Raw genomic sequence first — 23071 nt, forward strand, 5'->3', positions numbered from 1 at the left:
GAACTAAAATGGCGTCTACAAACTGAGAACAACAGAGGCAAACTAAGAACAATCACTATCCTACATCTGAGCAGTTTGAACAGTTGAACCACATGAAATAGTTTCGTTTCATGAGAAACGGAAGTTATCTGCACTTTAAATTGTTGGACAGCTTCCTTTCAGTCTACTGACATTGAGGCAGTGAGAGAAGTTCCTGTAACCCAAAACACTGTAGTCTTATATATTCCCTCTATTTGACCCAGAATTTAGATTTATGCCTGACTACTTTTCAGACTACAAATGAAATTAGCACTGGCACAGCACCATCACTGTGCATCACCTCAAACACACACACACACACACACACACACACACACACACACACACACACACACACACACACACACACACACACACACACACACACACACACACACACACTTAACACGGTTTGTGTTTGCAGGCTAATAATGGACTACTGTTTGTGGATCTTCATTTTTCGTTTGGAAGTGCGCCATTAGACCATCCATTATTCTCAGGAAATTAGCAAGGCTGATATACATATATATATGAGGCTGTCACCCCCATGGCTTCTTACGCGCGCTCTCCACCGCTGCATGGGAGAGAGAAAAAGAATAGAAATGTGTGCAGAGAGTGGGAGAGTACCTGGTCTAGATAAAACAAGATAAGCTCTGTGAAATTACTTGTTTTTCAGAAAACATGCAGCCTTTCAAGCCTGGGCAAAATGGACGAAACAAGAGAGTCATGTTTTTCTTGAAGAAACGCACATACTGTATATTATTTACAATCTGTACCGCTCTCCTAAAACACATTCAGCTACTGAATCCATATATACAGTTATTTTCCACAGATTAAATTCAAATGACTTCCACTGTTAAATTCATTTAAACGGACAGTTCACCAAAAATGAAAATTCTGTCATAATTTACTCACCTTCATTTCACCCTCATGTCCTACCAAACCTGTGATTTCTTTTTTCTATGTAGCAAAATAAAAACAAACATCATCATCATGAGGGTGAGTAACTGACACAGAATTTTAACTCATTGAACATAAAAGCATTCTAGGATTATGTCCAAAATATGGTGACTTTGAAACATGCCCACAGGATACTGCATCAATCATACTGTTCGAATTAGATGATTAACTGTTTATTTGGTCAGTTATTTGCAAGTGATTAGTTTAAACATGTGGTGTGATTCTAGGTAGGTCAACAAATATGTTGGCTGCCTCAGAGACTTGTCAGGACATGAAAAAATTTGCATTCAGCTCTGCTTCATATGTCTGTGTCTGGTATAAGCACTGCAGATTGCAGCAATGAAATCTTATGTAAATTACACATAGTAACTGTGACTTGCTTGAGACTTGAGACCAATAATGTACAGTCTGTGGCCATAACAAACTACTTTTAAGGAAAATAATATATATTTGAGGCATGGACTCCACATGCTGTACAGGAACTGTATGCAAGTAGAAATTTTGCCACAGACAGAATTATATTTTTTAATGATTTATTCACATAAAATGCAAAAGAATCTAACCCCCTCTAATGACTGAAACATTTTACTACATATTTGTTAATTAATAATATATTCAACTCAAAAGTAAATATGCACATAATGTAGTTATTTAAATACATTTTAAATTGTTGTCTTATAAATAGAAATTGACTGGCTTTTAAGCAAGTAAAATAAATAAATAGAATTTGAAGTGCTCCATACATCAGAGTATTAAATGGAAAATATTAGTAATAAACAAGAAAATTTAAATAAAAGTGAAATTGTAAAAGGAAGACAAAAGGAGAAGGAAATAATAATAATAATAACGACTTGAGACTTAAAAAATCTTACTCAAAAATGAACTTAAAAAGACATTTAAAGTTACACTTCCTCATCAACTCTCATTATTTATTTCTCCATCATCATTCTCATCATTATGCCATCATTCAAAACTCTTGTCAAGTCTTGTCCTGCTATCCTATTCTTCCCCAGCTACACTATTAATTGTACAGTATTCCTCTCCCTCTCCATTCCTGCAAAACCTAAACATACTCAACTATCCTTTTTGATTTGTCCTCATCAATCTGCCTCAATTCTCCATGCATTTTGCTTTTTACTTTTTCTTATCCCTAGATTTGATGTTACAGATTCATCAGAATATAATTTAATTTGGTGGTTTTAAAGGTACTTAGGAAGCTGCTCCACCATTAGAAAAGGAAATGGGCATCTTCCATTTGAAAAGGAACCAAGAAATCCAGCCAGTTCCTGTGGTTATGATGTTAGAAACACTGTCTCGTATCTGATCCTATCCGACATCATAGAGAAGAGTATGAAAATCTAATTAATGTTGCATATACAAAGGCATTCACTTACTTTTGATTCAACATACACTCCAGAATCAGGTGAGTATGAAGTATCAGTTGGTGCATCCTCAACTTTGAATTGTAAATAAATGTAGAGGAAACACAGCATCATAGTTTTCATAGCACATCTTTTCTGTGTGAAATAACAATAACATAATCAACCATTAAATATATATGACAGTTCAAGCACTTGGCAAAGGCATAAGAGTTAAATATTTGTGCAAAGAGAGACCTATTGGATTCTTCATTGAAAGGCCAAACTTTTGCTGCATGGATTAAATGAATTTATTTATTAAAGGGGTCATGTGATGCTGCTAAAAATAACATTATTTTGTATATTTGGTGTAATGAAATGTGTTTATGCGGTTTAAGGTTAAAAAACACATTATTTTCCACATACTGTACATTATTGTTTCTCCTCTATGCCCCGCCTTCCAAGACTTGTAGCTCTGAAAAGCGAGGTGTGCTGTGATTGGCCAGCTATCTCGCGCATTGTGATTGGCCGAATGCCTCACGCGTGTAGTGGAAATGTTACGCCTCTTTACATATTGTGAATCCTTGTCCGGCCGGAGCAACGAGACATAAACATTAAAACCCATTATAAACGTGATATAAACATGATTTCTAGTCGTGTCCTCTTTTGGAAGGCTAAACAAAGTAGTTTCGCTTTCTCAACGAAACAGCGTCACACACCGCAGACTTGAGTGAGCAGAGACCGGAGGCCTAGAGTGAGCCGCGGCCGGTTTGAGTGAGCAGAGGCGGGCGGCTTGAGAACGGTGTGGCCGGTGGACTCTACGAAGGAGCGTCCGTTGGGCTTGCGGCAACCACATGTGACGACCCAGGGCTTGACTTCGCTTCATCCACGGTGAAAGCCCATTCAGCGATCCACAGTGCAAAGTTGATGTACTTCCTCAGTGACCAGCACGGATCAGCTCCAGGCATGACGAAGAGGATATCGTCTTCTTTTGGAAGGCCAAACAAATTAGTTTCACTTTCACAGTGAAACACACAGCGTCTTTAAGACATGGCGGCAGCGGCAACAACAATACTACAACGAGAATAAAAGGTAAGCCTTCTTTCTTTGCGTGAACATCTTGGCAGCGTTATGCAAATCTTCCCAGATACTGACGTAGAGATGTGGGGGCGTGTTAGAATGAGCTGTTTCGGGGGGCGTGGACGAGTCTCAACTTTTATATAGAATATCTCTTTGGATTTGAGACTTTAGTCTCTGCAACTTCACAGACCTTCTTTATTCACCAAGAGCTTGTAACACTCCAAAGAGTTTTTGAAATCGCATCATATGACCCCTTTAATTTATTTTTTAAAGAATTTAAAATTATACATTTCCTGTTCTCGTGGTTCATCTGACAAACATAGTTACATAGTGAAAAAACAGCTAAACCCGCCTAAGCTGGTTGGCTGGTTACAGCTGGTCGTCCAGCCTGCTCATAACTGGTCAGCAGACTGGTTTTAGAGGGGTTTTGGCCACTTCTTTAGCTGGTCAGGATGGGAGACCAGCTGGCCAACCAGCTAAAACCAGCTTGGCCAGGCTGGGAGACCAGCTAAAACAAGCTACTTCCAGCTTAAACTGTTTTGTTTTGTTTTTTCAGCAAAAACTATTGTTTAAAATGTTTAATATGAATAATGATATATTGTTTTAAAACATCATAAAAAATGTTGCTATATTTATTTATTAGTTACTATTTTAATGTGTATTTGTGACAAGCCAAACTATTTTTTTAAACTTTTATATCAGAAGTACTGACGATCATTTTTTTTTTCCATTTGGAGGACTGATGGGAGTTTCAGACCTGAGTTGGTTCTTCGGCGCCCCCTTCTGGATTTTACAGAGAGACGCAGCTGTGTGTGCTGAGGGGAAGCCATTGCAACAAACCAATGCTACAATTTTCAACCAAGGATTCTCTTGTTACAACTAGGCACAGAAGGTTTGTGGTGTTTGGATTCTGCGGAATGTTGTTAGATGAGTTGAAGGCCAGGCGTAGGAGTAAACGGTCAGCTTTTAGTAAACATTGTTTACAAAATCTCCCAATTTAAGATCAGCAAACAATGTTTCCGAGATGACACACAGGCCCGTAGCCAGCTATGAGGTCACCGAGCTCGAGGTCCGGACCTCGGTAAATTTTTCAAGGTCAAAAATACAGTTTGTTCTCTAAATGACTGATTTGCTGTTTAAAACTCCTCATATGAATGTCTGAATGTATCAATTTAGACAGTTTGCAAGAATGTTTCGCGTCCGTGGTATGAAAATGATCGTTGACGCTGCCGGAGTGAACGAGACTCGAAATCGCGGACGCAGTCTCCGTGTTGCCAGATCCAGCTATTATAAGCGTTTTGGGACTTGTCTTTTCCACTTAATTTGACACTTTAGAAAGTTAATAAACTGTGTTATTGGAGTTTAGGGTCTGCGATATCTTTATCTTATCTTATTTACAAAGGTTTTGAAATAATTTCGGTTTATTTATTTTTTTAAATTTTCGGTTTTTATTTATAGCAATATCTGGCAACACCGCATCGGCACTTAAACAGACAGTAATAAAATAAAAATAAACAATTACACAAAAATAATCACAAGACAGGTTATTGCTGTCAGGACAGCACATTCGGTAAGGGAAACTCAAAAAATATCATAATATTAACTGTCAGAAACGTTATCAGTGCTGTCCAAACAGTAGCATTAAACACCAGTACACAGATCTCAGTAGGTTACAGAATGAAATGAAATAGCCTATGCTATGTTATTCAGTATAGTTAAATTTTCACAAAGTCATGCTAAAAAAATTCATAAGAGAACTAGACCGTTATTATCTATATAGAAATGATTATTAATGAAAACTATAACAGTACTTCTAGAAAACTACAGACCGGTATCCCTTCTTCCATTCATTGCAAAGACACTCGAACGAGCTGTGTTCAACCAGCTCTCTATGTTTCTTGTACAGAACAACCTCCTGGACCGCAACCAATCTGGCTTCAAATGTGGCCACTCAACTGAGACTGCCCTGCTCTCGGTTACTGAAGCCCTGCGACTGGCAAGAGCAGCTTCAAAATCCTCAGTGCTCATTTTGCTGGACCTGTCTGCTGCTTTTGACACTGTTAATCACCAGATTCTCCTATCCACCCTCAGAAAGATGGGCATCTCTGGAACTGCACTCCAGTGGCTTAACTCCTACCTGTCTGATAGATCCTTCATGGTGTCTTGGAGGGGTGAAGTTTCTAAGTCACAACAACTTGCTACTGGGGTTCCTCAAGGCTCAGTACTTGGACCGCTTCTCTTCTCCATCTACATGACGTCATTAGGATCTGTCATTCAGAAGCATGGCTTTTCCTATCACTGCTACGCTGATGACACTCAACTCTACTTCTCATTCCAACCAGATGACCCGACGGTAGTTGCTCTCATTTCAGCCTGTCTGAGTGACATTTCTAGCTGGATGAATGACCATCACCTCCAGCTCAACCTTACTAAGACTGAACTGCTGGTGGTTCCAGCTAACCCATCGTTTCATCACAACTTCTCTATACAGCTGGGTTCGTCAACCATAACTCCTTCCAGGACAGCCAGAAACCTAGGAGTTGTGATGGATCATCAGTTAAGCTTCACAGACCATATTGCTACAACGACCCGGTCCTGTAGATTTGCCTTATTCAACATTAGGAAGATTAGACCCTTCCTGTCAGAGCAATCCACCCAACTTCTTGTCCAAGCTCTTGTTCTCTCCAGACTGGACTATTGCAATGCTCTCCTGGCGGGCCTTCCTGCATGTACTATCAAGCCTCTACAACTGATCCAGAATGCAGCAGCGAGGGTTGTCTTCAATGAGCCGAAAACAGCCCATGTTACTCCTCTCCTCATCAGGTTACACTGGCTACCAGTAGCCGCCTCGCATCAAACTCAAGGTACTGATGCTTGCCTACAAAACGACCACTGGCACGGCGCCAACTTACCTAAACTCACTAGTTCAATCTTATGCGCCCTCCAGAAGTTTGCGCTCTGCAAGTGAATGACGCCTTGTGTTGCCATCCCAAAGAGGTTCAAAATCACTCTCACGGACTTTTTCCTGGACTGCTCCCAGCTGGTGGAATGACCTTCCGATCTCAATTCGAACAGCTGAGTCTTTAATCATTTTCAAAAAACATCTAAAGACTCATCTTTTTCGCCTGCACTTAACTAACTAGTACTAGTACTTACCTTTTTTTTCTTTTTCTTTTCTATCATATTCCAAAAAAAAAAAAAAAAAAAAAAAAAAAACCCTGGCTACGTGTTCTGTACTAGACTAACTGAGACTTGTCATAGCACTTGTATACCGTTGTTGGTTCTCTCGTTGATCTGATTGTTTCTACTGTTCTCATTTGTAAGTCGCTTTGGATAAAAGCGTCTGCTAAATGATTAAATGTAAATGTAAATGTAATATGTATTGTTGCATGATTAATAAACAACTGATAAAATTATTCACCCCTTGAACTTGATACAACAAATATGGTAGCCTATAATTTAACAGTGTTCATTCCTCCAAAACAGAGAGAACATTTTTCACAAACATCTGCATCTCTGTCTCTTTTAAAGTGCTGGTGTATATTATGAGTTATATTTGTAGGCGTTATTATAGCACATTTCTTAACCCAGCCTCGGACATCACTAATTTTCAAACCCTGGCTACGGTCATGATGACACATGTGAAAATTTTTATATATACTTTTTTTTTTTATTTACTGATATCTTAAAGTGGGTTCAAACTACATGGCATTTTATGTCTTGACAGTTGTCCAAAAGATGACCATTGACACCTTGCACAAAGAGGGCAGGACACAAAAGGTCATTGCAAAAGAGGCTGGCTGTTCACAGAGCTCTGTGTCCAAGCACATTAACAGAGAGGCGAAGGGAAGGAAAAGATGTGGTAGAAAAAAAGTGTACAAGCAAATAGGGATAACCGCACCCTGGAGAGGATTGTGAAACAAAACCCATTCAAAAATGTGGGGGAGATTCACACAGAGTGGACTGCAGCTGGAGTCAGTGCTTCAAGAACCACTACACACAGACGAATGCAAGACATGGGTTTCAGCTGTCGGATTCCTTGTGTCAATCCACTCTTGAACAACAGACAGCGTCAGAAGCATCTGGAGTGGGTTATTGAAGAAAAGGTATGGACTGCTGCTGAGTGGTCCAAAGTTGTTCTCTGATGAAAGTAAATTTTGCATTTCCTTTGGAAATCAGGGTCCCAGAGTCTGGAGAAAGAGAGGAGAGGCACACAATCCACGTTGCTTGAGGTCCAGTCTAAAGTTTCCACAGTCAGTGATGGTTTTGGGGTGCCATGTCATCTGCTGGTGTTGGTCCACTGTGTTTTCTGAGGTCCAAGGTCAATGCAGCCACATACCAGGACGTTTTAGAGCACTTCATGCTTCCTGCTGCTGACCAACTTTATGGAGATGCAGATTTCAATTTCCAACAGGACTTGGCACCTGCACACAGTGTCAAAGCTACCAGTACCTGGTTTAAGGACCATGGTATCCCTGTTCTTAATTGGCCAGCAAACTTGCCTGACCTTAACCCCATAGAAAATCAATGGGGTATTGTGAAGAGGAAGATGCGATATGCCAGACCCAAGAATGCAGAAGAGCTGAAGCCCACTATCAGAGCAACCTGGGCTCTCATAACACCTGAGCAGTGCCACAGACTGATCGACTCCATGCCACGCTGCATTGCTGCAGTAATTCAGGCAAAAGGAGCCCCAACTAAGTATTGAGTGCTGTACATGCTCATATTTTTCATGTTCATACTTTTTAGTTGGCCAAGATTTCTAAAAATCCTTTCTTTGTATTGGTCTTAAGTAAAATTCTAATTTTCTGAGATACTGAATTTGGGATTTTCCTTAGTTGTCAGTTATAATTATCAAAATTAAAAGAAATAAACATTTGAAATATATCAGTCTGTGTGTAATAAATAAATATAATATACAAGTTTCATTTTTTGAATGGAATTAGTGAAATAAATCAACTTTTGGATGATATTCTAATTATATGACCAGCACCTGTATGTACTGTGGGCCTTTCAATATTTTTGATCAGTAGGTGGCATTCTTGAACAGTGAGTGATCTCCACATTACACAGATGTTTTGGCAAAATGAGTTATGGACTTGTCTAGTGAGATTGAAATATAAACCTTTCTCTCTTTGCCCTTTTATAATAATTAATATAATACATTTGATTTAAATAGTATTTGTTTTTGTTGCTTTTGTTGTAAACGGACACACTATATTTTCAAAAGTTTGGGCTCAGTAAAATTGATTGATTTTGAAAGAAATCAATACTTTTATTTAGAAAAATGTTGTTCTGTTGTTTTCTTCTTATTCATCAAAGAATCCTGAAAAAAAAAGTTTTTACAAAAAAATTAAGCAGAAGAACTGTTATCAACATTGATAATAATAAGAAATGTTTCATGAGCACCATATCAGCATATTAAAAAATAAAAAAAATGTATTAATTTTTTTTAATAATATTTGACAATATTACTCTTTTTACTGTATTTGTGTTCAAATAAATGCAGCCTAAGAGACTTCTTTCAAAACCGTTTTAAAAAATACTGCAATAAATAAATAAATAAATAAAAATCTGACCCAAATGGACAGCAGTTTAACCTGCCTCGTTGACTAACAAATATATTTCAATTTATTATATTTGTATAAAATATATTTAATCTTTTATTGTTGTAAAATGATTATGTAACGGTTTTATCAATTGCCCAGGATGCATGGACATTAGATTACCTTTGTTCCCCTTTTTTCAAAACAGGTGAGCTGACATTGCTTCTTCGTGTCTTAACTGTCATTAGAAATGTGACTTTATTTTCTGTTTTAATGAACATTGCACTTCCCCCGCCTATATCTTATTGCACCGTTTGAGAAGCAGGAAGAACATGAGCTCAGTAACCACAATCAACTGTCAGTGTGAAAGCGAGAGGATTCACTTCACACTGACAAGTGTAGAGCTGCACACTGTGACTGTCAGCTCTCTGCCGCTGCTGATGGAGCTCTACATGGAGGCAGTGGAGTATCTGAAGGCCTATGACATCTCGCCTGGTGAGACCACTCAACCCAAATTGACACTTACTTAAAATATGTGTCTGGTTTGTTTACGTTACCACATTGTTATTTAGTCATCTAGTACTCTCTTATGTAGCTATATATTGTGTTGTGTTTTTCTGACAGTGACTGAGGATGAGATTGTGGATTCTGAGTTACTACAGGATGTGTTCATTGAGGAGACAGAATGGGATTCTCACAGCCCTTTGCAAACTGAGCCATGTTTGCCATCCACTCCAGTAAGACTGCAGTGCACGGGATGTTTACAGAAAATGAATATTGTATACAAATCTGATTTGAATGATCTATCACTGAGTTCTTGCCTATTTGCTGTTATTGCTACTGTCGCTGGCGTTTATCAGCATTTTAGACCGATAATTCACTAAACAATTCATATACATGATTCACATGCTACCACCTACATAGTTGACTGCCTTTTATTCTTAGTGCTGGATTATTTGACTGATGTGAATCTCCAGCATGGTCACCATTCACTTAGAAGGCTTGAGGACAATGTTGTAATGTTTTTCCAGACAACCGAGAATCCAGATGACCTGCTTCAGAAGAGAATAGTGGTTCTGAAAGGGGTTCTGATCAGTGAGGAGATCTACCTTACAGAGCTTGAGACGCTGTTAACGGTAAAATGGCTTTCAAACAGGACTTTCTCTCCATTCGTTTTTCAGCGCACATTTATATATATTATTTTCTGGCCTAAGCACTTCCTCAACATTTTATCAGAAGACTCTTACTTTACAGACGTTCTAAATTGCGAGTTATGAAGTAAAAACCACTGTGGTTAAACATCAGATATCACTGTGTCTCTGGCATCAGATATCAGAGAAAGATAAATGTTATTTTTAGTGTATATTACTAAGCCTACATATGAACAACTTCCTTTATGATGAACAAAAAGTTTGACTGTGATATCATTTGTGGCATTGGTAGCGATTTATTGCTTTGTTTGCAAACACCTCAGGAATATTCATAGTTTTTCGGTCCATACTTAGTAAGGGTTTCGTCTTAAGCTCAAAACATCCTTTAGCACTTCTTTTTTTATGATTCTCTACCAGTTTCCGATACATGTTATTTAAATAGAACCTTCTTCGCATCTGCCACTTCCTGTAGGTCAACTTCTGTTTCTCTTAGTGAAGTTTTGCTTCCCTTTCTAGTCAAACCATTAGTGGTTATTATTAAACTAGAGAGTTTCCAAAAAGTCCAGGATGACATGCAACATAATGTTGAAGTACAGAATGCATGAAAAGTGTTGTTTCTCAACCACTTCCTCACAGGAATCGTGTCCGGCATTTACCCATGAAGATGCTTTATCTTCATTCTATGATGTATTTATAAAGTGTTTTTTAGTTACATCAGCTATATTCAGCACGATTTTCATTTCAGTTCCCAGCCTTACTTTTCATTCTTTGACATTTGTCCATTTTCTCTCTATAATTTCTCTTTCTCTGCAGCCCATGAAAGCTTTGAAGGCAGCGGCGGGAACCTCTCAACCCGTGTTGTCCACTAAGCAGGTTCAGACTGTGTTTTATCAAATCCCTGAGCTCAGAGATCTACACAAGGACTTTTTCACAAGCCTTCGGGCCAGACTGCAACCTGATGAAGTGATGGATCCTGGGGCACAACAAGGCCTGGAGAGGGTGGAGGCCCCAGTGATGCAACTTTTATCTGTGGGAGACCTGTTTCTTAAGTTTGTGAGTTGTTTTATATGCAAACCTGTGGCTGGTTATGCTATGAAATTTATCATGTCATACAATAATTGACAGTACACAGCAGACAGTGGTGATGATGGTGGCTTATTTTTTCTTGACCTAATATCTGGTGTATTATGGGGATGAAATTGGTCACTCAACTCACAATGCGATACAATTCAAGATACTGATTTGACAAGACAAATTAAAAATGAAAAAGTGTCCTTTTATATTGCTTGGACAAAATGCTGCACATTTCATTGTGAAACTGAAATATGTCAAATAACAAAACTAAACTGAAAATTTAAAACAAACCCCAAATCAAATAAATAAACAATAATACAACTAAAAGAAATCTCTTTATATAAACAAACTAAGGCTTTGCCAGTGTTCTTTCCATTTAAATGAGAGGAAACCCCTGTGTTTTAATCACGATCCAAACAAAGTTTCATATTAAACTCCCACCGCCAATTGTATCGTGATTCGTTTAACAACTCAAATGCTTTGAAACGTCACACATTTGTATCGATTTTAAACTGGCTCGAGATGCATCATTACATCCCTAGTGTATTATGAAACAGTTACAAAATTTGTTGCATTAATTCAATGTTGAGTTCAGTCAAATGAACCCGCTATCACTTTCACACTCTATGCAACCCACTTTTTCCCCACAGGCAGTTAATAAAATACAACAAAGCACAGATATATTTATTTGTTTGTATATTGTATAATAGCTCAATGTCATTTTGCAGGTCAACCAGTTAGGAGTTTATCGGGGCTTCATTGACAACTATGAGAATGCAGTGGAGATCGTGCAGAAGTGCATGCAGTCAGATCAGCGTTTCAGGACGCTTGCAGAGGTCTTATATTCTTCCCTTTTTGTTGTCTTTATTGTCTTTTAGGGGAAACCACACAGATACCTTTGTCTCTTGTTATCTTTAGAGTATGATGTCCTCCAAAGGCTCAGACAATGTCAAGACTAAGTACACCTTTGAAGGTAAACAGTTATTTTTTTGCTTCCCTGTATGGTTTTGAATAATCTTTAAACAATGGGAACATTCAATAATTCATACATTGGACTCCACAGCTCTCCTGTATAAGCCGTTAGACAGAGTGATGAAAACCACGCTCGTGTTGCACGTGAGATACTGTTTAAGATCACAGCTTACATTTATTTATAAATATTCATCCATGCCTATGGATTTATTAACATTCTTCTCTGTCCTTCTCAGGATCTGTGGAAGCACACACCCCCTGATCACCCCGACAGCATCACGCTGCAGGAAGCGCTTCGTCTCTCCAGCAGCTTCCTGTCTGGGGTCAATGAACGGTCGCAGTGCAAACGTTCTGTCAAGCTTAGCAGAGGAGAGGTACTCCCACACCTCACGTGACACGTTTCTTCATATGCAAATCTTTATTAAACTTTATTATTAAACTTTAATATTTAGTTTTCATCATAATCATATATACATGTGTGCACATCCACAGAGACGTCAACTGATTCGTGATGGGTTTGTGGTAGATGTGTGTGAGAACGGACACAACCTGAGACACCTCTTCCTGTACACGGACATGCTGCTATGCGCAAGACTTACAAGTGCAGGGTGAGTCTCCACCAATCACAGCTCACCTCAACATATGATATCATACTTTATATACCAGGGGTATTCAATGGACTACTTGCACAACTACTTACGTGTTCTACTCAGTACAGCTCGGCAGTTTCCGATCAGCGTTTAGCACAACCTACATACAGACCATTTCTCATGAAAAAGCAGATTATTACTACGTTTTAGGGCTGGCGATTAAAAAAAACAAACAAACAAAAAAAAAAAAACAATTAGTCATACTTATTTCGTAAGAGCAGTACTGCTTGTGTGCATTGGTGCTCTTATTCCAATGTCTAAAATGGCTCAATAACTACCTTGAAGAAATGTAACGATGTTAAACACTTACATAACAGTAACATGTTGACAGTAACTACTTTGAATATTCATATTTTGGCATTGCATACAGTGAAATGATTGTTAATGAAAAATGACATAGAATAGTGACTAACATTTAATACATATAAATAAAGGTTAATTCTGATCTTATTCATCAGATCTCACGTACTTGTTTACCAGCCACTGCTTTCTCATATTGGCTTATGTTGGATTAAAACTTCACGTTCCATTGAGTTTGAAAAATTCTGTACACAGTAATCATCAGAATATCTCTTCTCCTGTCTCTGAAAATGTCCGGGTTTTGAATACATCCAGCAGACTCTCATTTTAATAGGCATTTAAGTCAACTAGATGAGTGATTCTCAACTGGTGGGCCTTCGAGTATTTTTAATTTATTTTTTAATTGACAAATCTTGCGACAGACAGTGAGCCTATGTTTGATCATAGCCTTCTCAAATCATCACAACTTGCCTTAAATAAAATCTATAGATATAAAACAGTTCAAGCATATAACTATGTTTAAACGTTAAAACAAGATAAATGTGCGCAATATCTATAGTGGAAGCTAAAGCTCGCTTTGCAGGACATGGAGGCTACAGTGTTATCATTTGCATTTTTTCAGTGGATACGGTGTTATTTTTGCTCATAAAGGTAAGAGTAATACAACATCCGTAACTGTAAAGGGTCTACTTTTATTTGTGTGCACTCACAATATCAACAAAATGTTGATAAATAAAGAAAACAATTGCTTTCTGCTGTCTCAGGCATGAACAGGAGCGCTTCACCAAAATGAACAAAAACTCAGCGAATACATGCCTCACAGACATGATAAATATATCTATAGAAAGCTTCAAATTACTACTTAACGAAATAAAACAAATTAAAAATAAGAACTCTTTCATTATAATAGTAACGATGTACTTCTCTCTAAAGGCGTGTCTACTGAGGAGATGGCGAGTCAGGATCTGCAACTTCATTCTTGCGACACAGACTCAGAAAACACTATTTATTAGTAAATAATTCAAATATCTCCTTACTGTTTCCCCCGACACATTTATGGTAATTACTTTTGCCAATGCTTTGCTATTGCTGCATTTGAACGCAGAACTCTTCAGCTGGGCTGACGGCACGCACCACGCTGCTGCTGCTGCTGGACACGAAACACCACGAGCCGCTCTTGACAGTTGCGGTAGCGGTGTCTCGTTTTGTTTTGGTTTGCGCTGTAGTTTTTTTTTTTTTCATCACTAATTGTTGCTCTTGACAGTCGCGGAAGGCGAAGCCTTAAACAGGCCCGAGGCCCAGCCCAAGTCTGAACTATGACTGAAAATTGGCCCGAAGCCCGGCCCGAGGGGCGTAAAAAAGTAGGGGCCCATTAACAGAGACACACACGCAGAATAGCGCTCATACTATGCTTCTTAACTACCGCATACCAACTATACAAACTGTGTGGGGGAAACCTAAACTGAACCATTCACTACAAATACTACAAGCAGGGCGTCGCTGAAAATGAGTGTGTAAGTTTGTTTACAGAATGCTGTTGTCACTGCTGCAGACTCACATACACAAATTATTCCAAATATAATTTTCCAGCAGACAGTGGGCCCCTTCCAAGTGTAGGCCCCTGGGCTTCAGCCCCTTATAGCCTCTGCATTAATGCGCCCCTTGGTATAAGTAATGTGTCCAGTTTTTCTCCAGTTGAAAAAAAAAGGTCAGACTGTAAAAAAATGACATGTAACATTACACAGTCATGTTCATATCGCTAATTGTTTTTGATAAATTACACTTACAGTATGTAAATTGGGGTGAATGAACTTTGTTGAACATTTCTGCTGATGAATAGAGAGAATGTTCCCCTCTTGTGTGTCTGACCCGTTGTTACAGGTATGTTAGCCTGGATGTGGGGATGATGTATTATTGATTAACTTGTTAAAAGAGTGTTCCCCTTGTGTCTGACCCAGTCACTGGTCTGACCTACCCTGTTATTGTTACAGGAATAAATGGTGGCTGAGTAAACCTGCCAAGTCTTTTTTTAAACAAGGAGAGTTTTCATCTATATAACTGACTTGACATAGTATTCTGTAGTGGTGGCATAACAGATAAGCAGCGGGTTTTTTATTTTTATTTTTTGTTTTTTGTTTTTTTGTTTTTATTATATTATTTGGAAAGGTGGTCCTATGTTTGTTTTTGTGGTGTTCGTTGTTGTGTGATGTGTTGAAAAAGGTTGAGAACCCCTGAACTAGATGATTACGGCACATTGAAAATATACATAACCGGAAATTATTATTATTAAATATAATAATAATTATTATTATTATAAAACGGTATTATTATTATGAGCTGTATTATTTCAAAACGGAAGTGTGTCACAAGGCTCAGTGCAAGTAGTCCATTAAATTTCCGAAAATTCAGAGAAAACTTTTTTGGAATAGTTATAAACTTTCATCTGGGCTTCAGAAGTACGTATCTTATTTACCCTTAAATGGTACACATAATAGCTTAAAAGTACATATTAGTAGTTTAAAAGTATGTATTAGTACTTTAAAAGTAAATATTAGTTCCTAAAGTGTACATAGTAGTACCTTTTGATGGGGTACAGCCACAGTTTTACATAATAATGACATTTTTTAAACATATTAGCATGATATGTTGTGAATGTAGTGTTTGGGCTTAAATGTATTTTCATATGAAGAGGCAGGCACAGTACAGGTTTTGCTGGTACTTGCCGTTGGTCGGCCTGAAGGTGCTCTGGGCAGCTGAACATCTGCCCTCATCAGAATACCAAGTGAAAATCAGTAAAACAAGAGCCAAAATGTACCAGCTCAATCAAGCACTCCAGCAACACACGGTAAGGCAATTCATATGTGACTAAGTGAGATTTTTGGCCCTTAAACTAGACAAACAATCAGTCAGTGTGTTGCTTGTTTTGGACGGTATTGATAACAGTAACCTAGATGCTAGCTAAATCTAAAAATAGTCAAGTAGGAAGTCCCCTTTCAGATAGCAAGATATTTATGTGTGTTTTTTGCAGAAAGGAGGCAAGGTGTCAGTTTCTCGTACTGCTGATCGCTTGAGGCGCAAACTTGAAGAGTGTGAGATCTGGCTCCTAACAAACACGCCATCTTTTACTTTAGACCTGCACAGCACCAGTGGAAAGGTAAAATCACAACACTGTCACACGTGAACACACGTGAGCTCATCCTATCTATCCAACAAGCATTAATTGTTTTCTATCCATTTTGTTTAATAAAAAAACCCTTAATTTTCATCTTTCATGATATATATTTTTCCAAAGCAGTTTATATGGAGTTTAACAGAACGTTAATACCCTAAATTAATTGAAATGAACTTAAAGGTGACATTGGCAAGTAAAAAAAAACTCCTTAGGTTGTTTAGTTAAATGAGGAAGAAGTCTTGAGAGGAACCAGCATTTTGTGAACAAAAGACCTCTAAGTATGACTAGATTTAAAGCCCTTTCACATCAAATGTTATTATTCAGAATGCCTTTTATGATTCAAGATTCAAAAACTTTATTGTCATATTTACTAGAGTACAATTAAATTTTTACTTTGTTTACTCCTCTCGAGAATGACAGGGTAGAATGGGAACAAATATAACTTACACAGGCAATACAAAGTACGTAAAAAATATAGAATATACAGTAAAGTAAAAATATAAATAATAATAGCTTATAAAAGAAAGTGATGAAAGAGAAAGAAATGAAAAAGAGGACCCGTTTGCTAATTAGAAAAAACAACTGTCAATAAAAAATTCTTCACAGTATAAATGTGCAGTGCAAGTAGCAATAAAGTGACAAATTGTAAAGTGTTAAGTGGTGATGAAGTGTCAGTGTAAAGACTAGTGTTTAAATTGTCAGTCAGACGCATTATGAGTGTATGAAGGTCCAGCAGGTAAAGTGCAGAGGGCCATTAAACAGGCTGATTTTATCCTGATGATACAAGTGGCAGTGGGTTTTGACTATTTATCAGTCTAATGGCGTGGGGGTATAAACTATTCTGGAGTCTGGATGTACTGACTGCAGTGCTCCGGTACCGCTTGCCAGACTTCATGAGGGTGAAGAAATTGCGGACCATGTGACCAGTTCAGATACTTCTTTCCTGTATGCAGTCTCATCATTGTTTGCGATAAGGCCAGTGACTGTGGTGTCATCTGCAAATTTTATGATGATGTTGTTAGGATGGCTAGCAACACAGTCATGAGTGAAAAGAGTGTACAGCATCGGGCTGAGTACACAGCCCTGAGGAGTGCCTGTGTTCATTATGATGGTGCTGGAGGAGTGTTTTCTGAGGCGGACATGTTGAGGTCTACTGGTGAGGAAGCTCAGTATCCAGTTACACAGTGCAGAAGGCAGCCCTAGGTTATATATCTTGTTTATGAGTTTGGAGGGATTGATAGTGTTGATTGCCGAACTGTAATCAATGAAAAGCAGTCTGGCATAGCTGTCTTTATTTTCCAGGTGAGTTAGGATTTTGTGAAGGGCAAATGAAATGGCATCCTCTGTTGATCTATTAGTCCTGTATACGCAAACTATAATGGGTCCAGGGTGGCTGGTACACTGCTTTGAATGTGTTTATTGATGAGACTCTCAAAACACTTCATGAGAACCGGTGTGAGAGCCACAGGTCTGTAGTCATTCAGACTTGAAACTTTGTTTTTTTTTTATCCTAATTCAGGTCGATTTCTGATTTTAAATTAGATGGCAAACACGATGAAGTCAACTAAATATTAATTAATATTAATTATTTATTTTAATTAATAAAATAAATAAATCATTTTTAACTAGACAAATATTTAAAACATGCATAGACAAAGCATTGTGTGAAAGTTTTGAAAAAAAAGTATAAAGTGTTAAGGTTTAAAGATAGATAGATAGATAGATAGATAGATAGATAGATAGATAGATAGATAGATAGATAGATAGATAGATAGATAAACTACACGTCTCTCCTTATTGGTCAATAATGCTTTTTCCTTCCACAGAGTCACACTATGCGACTATTTTCTTTGTATGACCTAAATGAGTGGAAAGAAGCCATTGAGAAACAGAGTGGAAACTGTGAGTGCATCTTCATCCAACTGTGTATTTTGTTCTGATGATTGTATGATTATAACCCTCTGCATTTGTGTGTGTGTGTCTCCCAGGTGTAGAGATGGTTCCTCCAGACCTGCTCTCTGTTACCAGTTCCTGTATCAAACTCAGAATGACTCAACAACCTCCCCTTCACTGCGTTCAGTCCAGTAAAGCACCCTCTGTATCTTTCTTTCAGTAAATAATGCTCTCACAATCCTCTCACTCACACTTGTGCACAAGGAACACTCTCTCTCCTGTTGTGTCTTTCACAGATAAAAGTGTACATATATGTGGGAGCTTATATGTGATGGTTCATTCAGCATGTGGTCTGCAAAACATGAGCAGTAAGTGACAAAACACACGTTATCTCTACAAGAATGGAAGTTTCCGAGCCACACATCAAACCCACAAACACATCACATATATTCTGCACTAAATGTGGAGCATGTATTGCTTTCATCAAACACGGTTGCCAAAGTAACACACCACAAAAATACAATGTGCCCAAATAAGATTTAAATGAAATTAACAAACATAAAAATACCATCCATTTTTCAATCAATATACATATAATTTGAAATAAAATACTGTAGTATGTATGCATTCAACAATGCTTCCAGTAAGCTTCTTGTCTCTATTTCATTTGACCATTCAGGTGCATATGTGTGTGTGGAGGTGGACGGCTTTGAGTTTTACGACAGGCGAAAACAAACCTGCCTTTCAGCTTTCTGTGTCACACCACAATGGGATGAGGTGAGTGGGGGAAAGCCATTATGAATTTTTAGAAATTAGATCATGCATTCTGTGATTTGCTTTGTATTTAATACACTGAATTTATTTGAATTGATCACTTTGTGTTATGGAGTATAGGAGCTTGTGTTTCAAGTGGATGGAGCTCAGCAGCTGTTCCTGGTATTTGTGTCTCAGTATGAGAATGGCACACAGGACGAGATTGTGGGTAGAATGGTATTAAATGTGAGTTCATGTTCTGTTTGCTTCATTTTGTGTCCTTTTAAATGAGTTGTTCATTTCAAACATAAACATCATCTACCCATCCTCATTTTAAACCGGTATTTTTTTTTTGTGACACTAAACCTGATTTTTAAAATAACTGACTGTATTCACATAAAAAAGTCATAAGCTTTAGATACTATTGCATAAATTTACAGTTTTGGTTCAGTCTGACCATTCAGTTATTAATGTAATGCAGAAATGAGCCTTATGTGTGTGTATACGTGTGTGTGTTTACAGCTGGACACTGACAACATGCTTAAGAAATGGAAGAAAGTCACTTGTTCTTTGGGCCAAGTTGATGTAACCTTGTCAATCAAGTACATGCCCCACCCTCTTGAGCCTCCAAGCACCACCCCTCTAGTACAGGAACCAGTGTTCTGTGTACCGATTGGACAAGTGGCAATGTGAGTTTACCCTTACAAAATAAAAGTATTCATTTCTTTAAAGAGATATTACTAACCCCAAGCTTTTGAACAGTAGCGTATATAGATATAGTAGATTCTGGTTGTCAAACATTAATGTAACATCCATAATGTGATGAACTGTGATGCACTGTGGTTATTTTGCTAAGCACCTGTGTCAACTAATTTTTTCTTTCTAATGTAATGAAAATCGTGTAATTTGAGAGTTATTTAAGTGTCCAACTAATCTGTAAATTAGGAGGGAGGACTATCACAATACTGAAAAACTTCCTTCATCATGAGATTTTTTTTTAAAGACATGTAGAAACAGAGGTATTTTGTCATCAAAAAAGGAAGAGGAAAATCAAAATGAAATAAGAAGAAGTGTTTAAAGGCTTAATTCTGTTTGTGTGTTTACAGACAAGAGAGTGTCCTGGTCCCTCACATTGTCCGTTCCTGTGTGGAGGAGGTTGAGAGGAGGGGTCTGAATGAAGAGGGGATCTACAGAATCTCAGGAGTCAGCAGCGAGATACAAGCACTTAAACATGCATTCAACACTAGTAAGTGTGAGTCTCAAACTGTTTACAGATTCTCACAGTACTTATCTGAAAAGTGTGCTTCTCTCTCTCTCTGTAGATTACCGCGAGGCTGTGAGTAAACTGAGGACTGTAGATGTGAATGCTGTATCTGGCACTCTGAAACTGTACTTCAGAGAACTTCCTTTACCTCTTATTCCCTCCGAGCAATTCAAGGAGCTTGCAGATGCACTAGGTGAGCCCTTCACACACCCGAACACACAGCTGCACAGGTCTGTGCATAAACATGCAGTGTGAGAAAAGTATACATTATGATGATGAAGATGTTGAAGCATTCGAAATGATAACACTTGTATCTCTCACTCTATCCGGTTGTGGCAGACATTGCTGATCCATATCTCAGGGCTGACAGCATGCTGACTCTGTTGGAGGCTCTACCAGATGTAAACCGCAACACTCTCCTCTTCCTCTTACATCACCTGAAACGGTACACAACATCCTTTCAACTCATAACAGTCACACTGATTTAGTTTCACCCTAGACTGACCTGAATTTCTTTCGGCATTGATAATTGTAAATAAGAAAAATGTGTTTTTTTGTTTTATTATTTTTCTCTCCTTCTCGTGCACATCTTTTTTATTTATTTTTTTGTGTTTCTCAGTGTTGCAGAGAGGAAGGAAGAGAATAAAATGTCTCTGAGTAATTTGGCCACAGTGTTTGGCCCCAGCCTCTTGCGCCCCCCAGTGGCCCGTGTCGACATATCTCAAGAAGTGGAGGTTCAGGTGAGTATTTTTTATTTTTTTTTACAAAATAAAAGTTTGATGTGACTATTGTAGTACTGTGGTATTGTAAATAGTCCCATGAGAACATTTCCTTGAAGCCTGGCCACTAACACACACATGCAGTTTTCTCTGTTCTGGGGTTTGTTTTATAAGAAGTGAAACAACAATTTTCTACACTGAGTGGATACTTGAGTATCTTCCCTACAATGGCGTGGACTTATGAAATGAGAAGGAAAAATCCCCTTTCTGTTATTTTTTTTTTTTTCACATTTTTTTTTTTTTTAATCCAATTTATGTTCATGTTACATTTCCACTTGTTCTGGAAAACAAAATAATCCAATATTTTGTATGTTCATATGAGCACTTTATTAAAACCAAGTTAAATTAAAATTTCAGCAGATTAATGCATTTTTAATCTTCTGTATGTATATCGTTTTCTTAAAAAAAAAAAAGCCTTTTTTTCTAGCTTTTGTGTTGCTTTCAACTAGGGCTGCATAATTTGGGGCAATGTGATTGTGATTTTATTTTTATTTTTTGCTGAGATTTTATATATATATATGTGTGTGTGTGTGTGTGTGTGTGTGTGTACATTTTCCTTGACAGTATGATTATTATAAATATTACTAAATTAATATATTAAACAAAATAAGAAATATTACTTTGATTATATTCCACTATAAAATAAAAATTTAGTATTTATGGAAATTAAAATAATAGTAATCAATTAATATTACAGTACAACTTTAAATTTACAATAATAACATTTATGACATATATATATATATATATATATATATATATATATATATATATATATATATATATATATATATATATATAATATTTATACATATACTATTTATGTCTTAATTTCTTAATTTTTAGACGTTAAACCATCAAGCTTTAATTTTGCTTGTTTTTATAATCACTTCTAATTACATTCACTCCAGAACATGCAGCACATATATTTATTGAAATACATCTACACTACATCTACATTAAATCTATGCACTAAGCTATATACTGATTTCAGTTTTATTTCAGTTAATTATGCAGCCCTATTTGTTGTTTGAATATTATTATTAATTGTCGTATTTTTGTCGGCCATTGGTTAATATTTTTTGGAGTTTTTTTTTTGTAGGTGTCATGATAATTAATTGATTTGTAGACCAATTGTACACATCAGATGTGACCATTAACAAAGAGACAGATTAATCAGCCAATCACAGTGTGGAAGAGAATATGAAAGGGCAATGAACCAGTCATAGCCTGAAGGAGGCACTGCATCCTCTCACGTGATTTTTTGCATCTTAACTTATTTTTTGTGTTTCTCATCACAGGTTCAGGTGATTTTTCTCTATCTGCAGTGTCAGAACCTTCCAGAAGCTCTTCTCACAAAACAACTGGACTTTAATGAGCTAGAGACATGAGCCTTCAACAACCAGACTCCTTTTCTGTCTGCGTATCCATGGTTGTCTGTAAATTTGTAGAAATTCTGTTTAACTCACTTTATTTAGCAGATGTTTAATATTTTATTTTCAAGTTTTTAATGTCATTAAAAATGACATGACCATGAGTTGACTATATTTTAGTGCTTTAATATTACGGTGCTGCCACATTTACCATTGTTTAGCAAAATTTTGCATGTAAAATCCAGTCAATCCAATAGAAATTTGTGCAAACAGGAGTTTTACTTTGAGTTTTACCACACCTTTACAGGTCAGAATGTGGATACACTTAAGTAGAATAACTGACTAGTTACTGTTAGTGAGAGAGAACTATAGATATAGGTAATAACAAAAAAATATAAATAAATCTAATTAAACTAAATAAAACTAATTAAAATAACAAAAGCATACAATACAATTAAATTAAATACAATAAAATTTAACATTAAAAAGAAAAACTGAAAAAATAAAAATAAAAACTAATCCAAAATATTGATTTAACCTATAATAGTATTTCAATTATACTAAAAAACTAACACTGGAGAAAACCTGTCACTCCAGCTTCCTTTGAGCAGGACAACTACTGACTAGGACCTCATTGGAACTGAGTCTCTGGGTGGGCCAAGAGGGCAATAGGGGAGAAAGGTGAAGTGAGACACTTGTAATATCCTACCACATATGGCTGACTCTCC

At 37.2% G+C, this 23071-nt stretch overlaps 1 protein-coding gene across 2 annotated transcripts; it reads left to right on the forward strand.

The window, feature by feature from the left end:
* Positions 1-4147: 4147 nt before the first annotated feature.
* LOC109073615 (active breakpoint cluster region-related protein-like) lies at positions 4148-22507 on the forward strand. 2 transcript variants are annotated; one of them, XM_042759687.1, is made up of 24 exons: positions 4236-4308; positions 9125-9170; positions 9285-9457; positions 9587-9699; positions 9994-10098; positions 10927-11166; positions 11916-12023; positions 12106-12160; positions 12251-12303; positions 12396-12533; positions 12652-12767; positions 15798-15954; positions 16138-16263; positions 18108-18183; positions 18270-18365; positions 18471-18542; positions 18854-18951; positions 19069-19173; positions 19450-19616; positions 20034-20173; positions 20250-20384; positions 20531-20636; positions 20811-20931; positions 22272-22507. In XM_042759687.1, the coding sequence occupies exons 2-24, from the start codon at positions 9130-9132 to the stop codon at positions 22359-22361; spliced, it is 2631 nt and encodes an 876-aa protein (XP_042615621.1). In that variant the 5' UTR covers positions 4236-4308; positions 9125-9129; the 3' UTR covers positions 22362-22507. The 2 variants fall into 2 exon arrangements, with proteins under 2 accessions (XP_042615620.1, XP_042615621.1); XM_042759686.1 differs by lacking the exon at positions 9125-9170 and having other exon boundaries at positions 4148-4308.
* Positions 22508-23071: the final 564 nt, after the last annotated feature.

This window comes from Cyprinus carpio, chromosome A7 (genome assembly GCF_018340385.1).
Source record: "Cyprinus carpio isolate SPL01 chromosome A7, ASM1834038v1, whole genome shotgun sequence".
Lineage (NCBI taxonomy): Eukaryota > Metazoa > Chordata > Actinopteri > Cypriniformes > Cyprinidae > Cyprinus > Cyprinus carpio.